Source organism: Microchirus variegatus (genome assembly GCF_963457635.1).
Source record: "Microchirus variegatus genome assembly, chromosome: 16".
Classification (NCBI taxonomy): Eukaryota; Metazoa; Chordata; class Actinopteri; order Pleuronectiformes; family Soleidae; genus Microchirus; species Microchirus variegatus.
In genome coordinates this window covers 5,634,114-5,645,303 of record NC_139817.1, presented here as the reverse complement: position 1 = coordinate 5,645,303, position 11,190 = coordinate 5,634,114, and the positions used below count along the sequence as shown (strand labels likewise).

General features: G+C 39.7%; 2 protein-coding genes and 1 pseudogene across 3 annotated transcripts; 2 read left to right on the top strand and 1 right to left on the bottom strand.

Annotated features, from left to right (window-relative positions):
* Window positions 1–603: 603 nt before the first annotated feature.
* On the top strand, window positions 604–1,680 carry LOC310938421 (trace amine-associated receptor 13c-like; the record flags this gene model as incomplete). The annotated part of the gene is made up of 2 exons (XM_083902913.1): window positions 604–782; window positions 882–1,680. The coding sequence occupies 2 exons, from the start codon at window positions 604–606 to the stop codon at window positions 1,678–1,680; spliced, it is 978 nt and encodes a 325-aa protein (XP_083759039.1).
* Window positions 1,681–4,392: 2,712 nt separating this feature from the next.
* Window positions 4,393–5,458, top strand: LOC310938420 (trace amine-associated receptor 13c-like; annotated as a pseudogene). Its single transcript has 2 exons — window positions 4,393–4,565; window positions 4,657–5,458. The product of its transcript is annotated as a trace amine-associated receptor 13c-like (transcript).
* A 2,147-nt stretch (window positions 5,459–7,605) lies between these two features.
* Window positions 7,606–8,679, bottom strand: LOC310938419 (trace amine-associated receptor 13c-like; the record flags this gene model as incomplete). Its single annotated transcript, XM_083902912.1, has 2 exons — window positions 7,606–8,416; window positions 8,507–8,679. The coding sequence occupies 2 exons, from the start codon at window positions 8,677–8,679 to the stop codon at window positions 7,606–7,608; spliced, it is 984 nt and encodes a 327-aa protein (XP_083759038.1).
* Between the last annotated feature and the right edge of the window lie 2,511 nt (window positions 8,680–11,190).

The following is an 11,190-nucleotide window of genomic DNA, read 5'->3' as shown; positions in this document are numbered from 1 at the left end:
ACTAATAAAAACTTAAAAAAAAAAAAAGAAGGTCAAAACTAAACCAGGACTGGATTTACTAGGATTCCTGTTGAGTTGGGGCCATGGTTACGGTCGGACTCTTATGTTCGTCTTGGTCTGTATCATCTTCCCGCCAGGTTTTCAGGGAAATTCGGTTGGCACTCAATTTTGCCTTTGTTGTCACCTTAGGGGGGTGCTATAGAGCCCCTTGAGCAACGCTCGGGTTCCGGGAACTACGGCAATATCGCATTTTCGCTAGAGTTTCGATGCACGTTAACCCCCCTCAAAAATGACCGCAAATCCACGGATATAATCACGACAATAGGTTCAACCCCTGCCGCCTGTGGCTCGGATCCGAATAAAAACTAAAAGGAATGGAAAATCCCGAACTATTATAATCTTATTACCCCTCTATGTCAACCGTCATCGAGACATCCCGTGTGAAAATGTTGGCGTGAGGTGAAGTGCAGAGGTGAGGGGTGAAAATGTTTGGAGTTGAGCACCGTGCGTCCATTTCCTTGGAGAGAGAGAGAAGCGTCACCAGAAGAGGAGTGGACAACACATAAATAAGTGAATCAGCTGTGTGATGAAGCCTCTCTGGTGATGGAGACCTTGGAGATCAGTGAACTCTGTTTCCCACATCTCCTCAACGCCTCCTGCAGGAGGCCAAAGCGCTCTAGCTCTCGCTCTGAGGCCGTTTTGATTTACGTCGTGCTGGCTTCCATCTCTCTGCTCACTGTGTTTCTCAACCTGCTGGTCATCATCTCAATTTCCCATTTCAAGTAGACAAAATTATTTCAGCGGAACAGTTTTGTCGTAGATTGATTGCTATTGATTATGTCTAATTCATTGATATCATGTTGTTGGTCTTTCTTCTCCAGGCAGCTCCAAACGCCCACCAACCTCCTCCTCCTCTCTCTGGCTGTCTCAGATTTCCTCATTGGTCTCCTCATGTGCTTACAGGTTATGCTCATAGACGACTGCTGGCTCCTCGGAGACGGTGTGTGTGTTATGTGTCAATGTCTGTCATTTATCATCACCTCTTCCTCAGTAGGAACCATGGTGCTAATATCTGTCGACCGCTATGTGGCTGTTTGTGATCCTATGTTTTACTCCACTAAAATCACACATAGAAGGATCAAAGTCTGTGTCGCTTTGAGTTGGTTTTGCTCTTCATTCTTCCAAAGTCTAAACTTAAGTGATACCCTGAAACATCCAGGCAGGTATAACACTTGCATTGGAGAGTGCATTGTTGTCTATAATTATATTCTTGGGCTTCTAGATCTCATTTTAACCTTCATTGTTCCCATTACTGTTATCATTGTGTTGTACACAAGAGTGTTTGTGGTGGCTGTGACTCACGCTCGTGCCATGCGGTCTCAGATGGCAGCCGTCACACAAGTAACTGTTAGAAAGTCAGAGATTAAAGCGGCCAGGACTCTCGGAGTCGTCATCATTGTGTTTCTAATATGCGTCTCCCCATATTTCTTCACTCTTGTGGGTGTACAAACTGTGGCAAACGCTCCATATGTAGTCTTTGTAGCATATCTGTTCTACTTAAACTCCTGTTTAAACCCCATGATCTATGCCTTTTTCTACCCCTGGTTTAGAAAATCTGTTAAACTCATTGTGACACTGCAGCTGCTGCAGAGAGACTCCCGTGAGGCCAACATGCTGTAGAAAGCAGCCTGACCCTGACTGTGAACAGAACACTGATGTGTGTGTTGTATATCAATGTCTGTCATATATAATCACTTCTTACTCAATAGTAACCATGGTGCTCGTATCTTTTGACCGCTATGTGGCTGTTTGTGATCCTATGTTTTACTCGACTTATATCACACAGAAGGATCAACGTCTGTGTTGCTTTGAGTTGGTTTTGCTCTTCATTCTTCCAAAGTCTAAACTTAAGTGATACCCTGAAACATCCAGGCCGGTATAACACTAGCATTAAACTCATTGTCTTTCCCATTTACCATTTTGATCCAGAGAACCCTTTAAAACCCCTTTCCTGTATAAAGGGTTTTATAAGGGTTCTTGGTGGAATCTTTATAAAAGTCAGCAGCCTGACCCGAAAATTGATAATAATAATAATAATAATGCATTATATTTAAGGCGCCTTTCAAGACACTCAAGGTCGCCGATGATGTGTATTTAAACATGTTTCTGAATGTTTGAACCACACATTTACATTATAAGCAGACATGATATGTTTTTACTTGAGATTTCTACTTGAGATTCAACAAACTGTTGCTACACTCTTAGAAATACGAAGTGTAAACGTCAGCCGTGCCTCTTTCTCTGGGAGGAACTTTAAATGGCATGTTAAGAGAGATGTCTCAAAGTAACTAAATTGAAGAAAACTAGTCTTAATGGCATGATGTTAATGTTGGAAAGAGCAATGTGTAAACAGGGGTTTGACAATCACACACACTGTACATAGCATTTGTAATACCATTATACGGGTCATTGCTTTGCACATACTCCACATCCATTACTGTATTACACTGTTGTGCATTCTAATTTGCGCTTCAGTGTTTGCTTTTTCACTGACAATACAGTTGAATCTAATCTAATCTAATCTAATCTAATCTAATCTCAAGAAATAATGTCAAATGTGTGAATTACTTGTGTGTTTTCATTTCCATCAAGCACGAAGATACCATTTATTTCACAATAACATGGGTGTGCCTTCACAGAAAACAGAGATAATAAAGACTTAAAGTATAAAATGTCCCTTTCTTTATTTTGCAGTGGTGAATTTACAGCCATTCTGTTCGTATTATGGTATTCTGAGAGTGTTGCATAACATAATCTTTTCTTATATTATTTATTAAATTAAGAATAATAATGAAAAAAATAAAATAATAATGATAATAATAATAATAAATAAAATAATAATACACAATTTAATTAATAAAAAAATAACAAAAAAAAAACAATAATAATAATAAAACATACATACAACATTTCAACTGGAAAGTCATTTATAGTTGTGTATCGTTTAAATGCATACCATAGTCTTTAGGCACATATTTACAGGTGCAGTTCAACAATGGCACAATTCTCTTGTAACATTCGCATTTCTGCAGTTTAAAGCGCTTTGGCAGGGCTGTTGTAAGACACGTTGGGGGCCCTCGGCAAAGAAGGAACCAGGAGCTTATGTTTAATTGGACTGAGGCAAGCCTGTGGATCTGAGTCTATTTTCCAATAATAAGTCTTTTTGTTTTTGTACAAGCTTCAAAAAAAACCTAATTCGACTGCAAAGTGCTAAATGCGGTTTGCAATTTAGAGAGAGCCGGGTCTGGATTCGGCGCTGAGGAATACATGACAGTGTGAAATTGGCCCGTGAGACATTATGAGCAACATTGTTCATGTAAATGAAAAAAGAGGACTGAGCCCTGTGGAACGCCCTTGGACGACCATTTGCTTGCACACACTGAGATCATTGTGAAAGGTAGTGATCGAACCATGTGAAGAAAGTCCAGGACTGACAAGCCTTTGTTTTAGGAGGATATTATCCGCTGTATAAGGTCGATAAAACACATTGGTAGAACATTGTTTCAGTCGCTGAACAATTGGAATTTCTTTTGATTTGAATACAAATAGCTCTTCCGTGGTAAGCCATTATATTAAAGATATAACACTTGTACAATCATCACGAATGCTATGATGATTATGGTATGGTTTTATGAAATACTGACAGTGTACAACGTAAAAACTAATTTTGCCCACTTCTCAGTAGGACAACCAAAAATCAAATATAATCAATATATTTGAGGGGTTTTCCTTAAATTGCCATTTTTTTTGTATTGACATACAGTTTTTAGGTTTTGTGCATTTCTACGGGTAATGGAACCCCAACTTATGATATCTTAAGAATATGCTTGAATATGAATATGAGCAATTGACATATCAAGTCAAATCAATTTAATGTATAACTGGTCATGTGACCCTCCCCCCCACCGTCATGTCCAGTTATTAAAAAAAGTGTTTCCATTACACTTTTTTTGCAATAAACCTGTCTATCGACACGTCTGAAAAAGCACCTCATGAGAGCGTACAATTGTTTCAGAGATATTTGAGAGGTTTTCCATGATTTAGGTTTCCATTACCGGTTTTTTGTTTATATATTTAGGGTTTCCACATTTCGAGGGGCAATGGAAACCCAACATATGATATCTTAAAGATACATAGGCCTTTTGGTACATCTTAGGCAACAGTGCTGGCCAAGTTGAACTTATGCAAATACTCTGTCACAGGTCAATCAAACACAACTCTTGTATGGTATGTCCATTTCCTTAGAGAGAGAAACATCACCAGAAGAGGAGTGGACAACACATAAATAAGTGAATGAGCTACGTGATGAAGCTTCTCTCGCTCTCTTCGGTGATGGAGAACTCGGAGAACAGTGAACACTGTTTCCCACATCTCCTCAACGCCTCCTGCAGGAGGCCAAAATATTCTTACTCTCAGGCCATTGTGATTTATGTGCTACCCCCCTTCATTTCTCTGCTCACTGTGTTTCTCAACCTGCTGGTCATCATCTCTATCTCCCACTTCAAGTAGCCACATATTTTATTCAGCTCAACAGTTGGCGATACACATTATATCATTGATTGTGATTCATTGATTGATATGGTCTTTCTTCTCCAGGCAGCTCCAAACTCCCACCAACCTCCTCCTCCTCTCTCTGGCTGTCTCAGATTTCCTCGTTGGTTTCTTCATGTGCTTTCACATTATGTTCATAGACGGCTGCTGGCTCCTCGGAGATGATGTGTGTGTCATGCATCAATATTTGGCGTATATCATCACTTCCTCCTCAGTGGGAACCATGGTGCTCATATCTGTTGACCGCTACGTGGCTATTTGTGACCCTATGTTTTACTCCACAAAAATCACAATGAAAAGAGTTAAGATCTGTGTTGCTTTAAATTAGTTTTTCTCTTCATCCTTCCAAGGTCTAAACCTCAGTGATACCCTGAAACATCCAGGCAGGTACAACACTTGCATTGGAGAGTGCATTGTTGTCTATAATTTTATTCTTGGGCTTGTAGATCTTATTTTAACCTTCATTGTTCCCATTACTGTTATTGTCGTGTTGTATACAAGAGTGTTTGTGGTGGCTGTGACTCACGCTCGTGCCATGCGGTCCCAGATAGCAGCCGTCACACATGGCTCTGCTAAAAGGTCAGAGATCAAAGCAGCCGGTGCTCTAGGAGTCGTCATCGTTGTCTTTATGTTATGCGTGTGCCCGTATTACTGTGTCGCTCTTGCCGGTGAGGACACCTTGCTCACTGCTTCATCGATTATCTTGGTCGTATCATTATTTTATCTTAACTCCTTTTTGAACCCCATGATCTATGCTTTCTTTTACCCCTGGTTTAGAAAATCTGTTAAACTCATTGTGACACTGAAGCTGCTGCAGAGAGACTCCTGTGAGGCCAACATGCTGTAGGAAGGAGAATGAATAGAAAAGTCATGTGTGTTTGAATGTTTAACTTTAACTGTTAGTTAAATTGTTTGGACAGTTAAAATTACTTTGTTTTGCGTACATAAATTTTACAATTTACTGTAAATCTTCCAAGGTTAACGCCCTCCCGTGTACAGTACAAAGAAAAGATTGAAATCTGATAAATCAGTCAATTGATGGATGTGTATATATGCTCTCTGGATAATATTATTAAATATATACATATATATATTCCTATGGGTTAGGGTTAACCCTAACCCTATTTTTGTGTTGTTTTCTCAACAATGTTGTGGGTACGCTCAAAATGATTGATAAAAAATGGCAATGGCATATCAGTTCCACATCCATGTGATATAACAGAGTGGGAAAGGGGCCTTTCGAGGATATTTTTGAAATGGTGTGCTTGGTGTGGAGAGCACTAACAACACTGAAGTAAAACAGTCATTGCTGGCCTTAAAGCAAGAGTTCAAAATGCGGCAATTCAGGATGGCATGATATTACTTTTTTTGTGTCCGAGTATCATTTAGTATGCATTTTGTTGCCCCTCCACCCCCCCGTCTCCTTGTATTGATATATTGTATATATCACATACAGGCATTTTCAGGCTTTTTCAAAGACAAAATTCTCCAACTGTGCAACAAATATTCTTCTCCCACAAAGCACACAACAGGACTCAGCTTAAATACTTCTCTGCTAATTTACATTTTTACAATTTGCATGTGCTTAGAGACGCATGTGATATATGATATTGGGATTTAATCAGATTGACCATTTTCATTCTTCCAATATCTGATCCAGGGATTTTGACATGAAGTATAGTATAGGTTCATCCCGAGTTGCAATAGTGATGGTGACAAAGTGTCGGCTGTGTGCACTCTGACTGAAAAAACACCAAAAGCGGGATGAAGGGCCTTGCCTGAGAACTCCATCTTAACTGTGTCATATTTGATCTCAGACGTGACTTGATTTGTTGTCAGAAATTAACCTTAGGACTTGATTTTTGTCCCCACAAGGAAGAAAAGTCCCCACAATGTGACTGTGTAAACAGATTGGGCCCCCCCCCCCAATTTTTCAGGGTGGACCTGAAAAATGTCTCCTGTTCAATATGAGTCCCCTATTTGTGGGTGTTAAACGACACCAAAGTCCCCCGTTCTACTGGTTGACAAGTACACACACACACAGTTCATGTATAATTCAAGATATTCATATCATTTTTATGTATTGTACTGTGCAAAATAAATACAATCAAGTGAAAACTGAACATTTTAAGCACATTTCTTATAAAATACCAACATCGTACATCACCTCTCGAACCTACATGAAAAAGGACATGAATTCAGGACCATATCTTTTAGTTTGAAAACAGTTTGAGTCATAAATTCATAGCCTTTGTGCTTATTGTTTGAGAACAACCGTTGTAGCTCAGAGAAAGAAGCCAAAACATAGATTTGGCACACATCATAACAAATGTATAATTTCGGCAGAGAACCAACTTTACTTTTAAAGAGCTAAGACAATCTAAAACTTTCCATTTACGTATCATAGGAGCTGATTGTCCTATTATTCATTTGCATAAACACCAGCGTTACAAAATTCATCAAGAACAAATCCTTAAAAAATGCGTCATATATTGGAGAAACAAAAATAATTATTTAAATCTCAGCTTGGTCAAAGAGAGTCATTGTGCATTTGTAAATAATGTTAAAAAATGCTAAAGTGTAGTGATAAAAGTATGACTGAGACAGGGAAATTGACATTTAGGGTCAGTAAACGTGGCAATTGACCTGTGCAATATTTATAAGATATTCTGGACACAATTGGTGACATATTATGCAATATAGGCAATAAAGGGCATCAGGTTTTCAGTTTTTCCCACGTGTTGTGTTTTTCCCACATGGCTGCGATCTTGCATGCAGCTCTGCACTGTGCACACTTCTAAACTCAGGGTATAGGGATTATAGAGATTCTAAAGTCCACCAAAGCAGACAGTGAAAAATGTAAATTTCATATGAGTAAAGTTTATGTCAAGACTTTACTCTGTTCACATGGTTTCTATTGCTTTGCTTTGTAGGATCCCGAGATTTTAAAAAATAAAATAATAATCAACAAACTACTCATTAGCTCCATTCTCTTTACATTAATTTGAAGTCAGAGGAGCCAGGCTTCAGTATTTGAAGTGTAAAAATGAGTTTGATAGATTTTCTAAACCAGGGATAGAAAAAGGCATATATCAGTGGGTTTAAACAGGAGTTAAAGTAGAACAGAAGTATAACAAATGCATCACTCGACGCATTGAGCAGGGTGTCTACACCTGTCACCACAGTGCAAAAATACGGGCAGAGGCATATTAAAAACACAACGATGACGACGCCGAGAGTCCTCGCCGCTTTCATTTCCGATTTATTTACTTTGACTGAGCTCTTTTGAGGACCGGCTGCCGTGCGCGCTCGAATGGCACGGACCTGAGCGATGACCGCCACAAATATTCTGAGATACAGGACGACTACGACAATGACAGGACCAATAAAGGACACAGTCACGTCTATGATTGAAGAGATGTTATTAATCAGAATGACACATTCCCCGATGCACGACTTCAGGCTGCCTGGTTGTTTCAGGTTGTGCCTCAGCAGCACACAGTGACAGAGGGTCGAACCCCCCCAACAAGCACAAACACACATCTTAACTCTTCTTTCAGAGACTTTGGTTCGATAATGCATTGGGTCACAAATAGCCACATAGCGATCGGCTGATATGAGGACCATGGTTCCTATCGAGGCAGAGGTGATGATGTATTCTAGCACATAATACAGAAGACACATGAAGTCTCCGAGGAACCAGCAGCCGTCTATCGCCGAGGTTTGAAAGAAAATAAGGAAGCCCACGAGGAAATCTGAGATACCCAGAGAAAGGAGGAGGATATTGGTGGGTGTGTGGAGCTGCCTGCAGAAGCAAGAGAGTAACATACATATTATTATTTGTTGTATAATCCTTAACAGTCCTGAAATGAAGAGACAGCAGATTTTTAACAACCTGAAGTGGGAGATGGAGACAATGACGAGCAGGTTGAGTATCACAGTGAGCAGACCGATGAACGTCAGCATGATGTACGCGATCGTGGACACAGCTGCAGGCAAAGCCGTCTTCCTGCAGGAGGCGTTGAGGAGTTGTGGGAAACAGAGGTCCACTTCATTGAGGGTTTGCATCATTACAGGGAGGCAAAGACAAGATGCTGCCCAGTGTTCTGCCTGAAGCAGTGGATTTTATCTCTTTCTCATTGGACCTCCTTTTTCCCTCAACGTGATTGTGTGTCATCCTCTCCACTCAACCATCATTCACGTCATTCAGTTTAGCGTGTAACATATCACCGTCTGTGACATCCAATCACTGTCAATCACATTATAGTCAAAGAACACATGGGCAATTAATGACTGTCGGGTCTCCAGGGGCCAATCTGATGCAACGTGAAAAAGCCAGTCGTAAACTGAATCACACCATACATTATCTCAAGGCACTTTACATGCTGTATTAAGACTTCTAAAAATCGCACTGTCAGCTGAGATTGGCACAGCTCCCCCCATGACCCTCATGTGGGGTATAAAGCAGTGGAAGATGGATGGATGGATCTCACATTTTAAAATTCATTAATCCAGATTATTCACAATTAAAAGTTTGCTTTTCTTCTCAAAACTAAATTACGAGAGAATGAAAGAACAGTCGGCCACATGGAAGTCTCCAGGCAGCTGCCGGCATATTAGGGACACTATCTGTGTCCAGAATGATTAGTTTGCCACTAAAGACCCTGGTACAATTCTGCACAAATGCTGTGAGTCCTGAAGTGCGTTTCGCATTGCGTGGACCCTGGTATACTTCCACGTCAGGGTCCTGTAGTATCTGGCTTCACCATCGGGTGGCGGTAGGGAGAAGGGCCTCGCCTAAAAAAACTAAATTTTAACTGTGTCGTATTTCAGCTTCGTCATGATTTGATTAGCTGGCACTAAAAATGTCCTAATATGAGCTCACAGAGCAGCTCGCCAAAATGCCTGGCGCCGCCCGTTATGGTGAATGAGAAGTGTTTTAGACTTCTCTGTGCACATGCGAGTGTGAGTGTGTGAATCCTAACCTCAGCCTGAATTTGAAACATGTCTTCACCTTAAAATGTAGTAATTAATGTTATGAGGACTAGATATTTGTCCAAGTAAGTGAAGACAAGTCCCCATAATGTGACCGTGTACACAGATTTATGTCCCCACAACATCAGGAATGCCAGGCACACACACACACACACACACACAGCTCTCTGACGCAGAGACTCATTCAGGATTATCCACACCATATATTAACAATATTATCATAACATTCATAACATCATCATCACCACTTTGACTTTCATTGTGTCTGCTTTAAATTTAATTCAAGATATTTATATCATCATTTTCATGCAATGTACTGTGCAAAATAAATACAATCAAGTGAAAACTATACATTTCAAGCACCTTTCCTGAAAAATACCAACAATGATGTCACCTCTCATCCTAAATAACACAGGACATGAATTAAAGGCCTTGAATGAAGGTATTTGTGAAATAAACATGAGTTTATTTCACAAATACTCAGAATGTGAGTCTCTGTGCTTATTGTTTGAGAACATCTGTTGTAGCTCAGTGATAGAAGCCAAAACATAGATTTGGCACACATCATAAGAAATGGATTTCACTGACAGCAACTTTAAATTTCAACATTTCAGCAGAGAACCAACAAAAAGGTCCAAATATTCATTTGCATAAACAGCAGCTTTGCAAAATTCATCAACAATAAACCCTCAAAAATCTACATGAGATTATCAATGACCCGCACACATTTTCCTGAGTCATATCTTGGAGAAACATGTACATCACATTAAAAAAGCTAAAACACAGTGATAAAGGTATAAATGAGACAGGGAAATTGACATTTAATGATAGAAATCTAGAGAACTGACTTGTGCAATATTCATAACATATTCTGGACACAATATGTGACATATTATGCATTATAGGCAATAAAGGAAATCAGGTTTTTGGTTTTCCCACGTGTTGTGTTTTTCCCACATGGCTGCGATCTTGCATGCAGCTCTGCACTGTGCACACTTCTAAACTCAGGGTATAGGGATTATAGAGATTCTAAAGTCCACCAAAGCAGACAGTGAAAAATGTAAATTTCATATGAGTAAAGTTTATGTCAAGACTTTACTCTGTGACTTTACTGTCTGTGTGTTGTGCTTGCACATGGCTGGGATGTTTCTAAATGCCACCCAAGCAGACAGTGATATTCAGTCAATTTGATACAAGTAAAGTTTATGGTTAGTTCATGTCTTGACTTTACTCTGTCCACTGGGTTTCTCTTTTGCTCTGTAGGATCCCTACATTATAAAAACTACTCATCATCTCTGTTCTCTTTACATTAATTTGAAGTCAGAGGAGCCAGGCTTCAGTATTTGAAGTGTAAAAATTAGTTTGATAGATTTTCTAAACCATGGATAGAAAAAGGCATATATCAATGGGTTTAAAAAGGAGTTGAAGTAGAACAGAAGTATAATTGATGCATCACTTGACACACTAAGCAGGATGTCTGCGCTTGTCGACGTACCGCTAAAATACGGACAAACGCATAATAAAAACACAACGATAACAATGCCGAGAGTCCGCGCTGCTTTAATTTCTGATTTCTTTACTTTG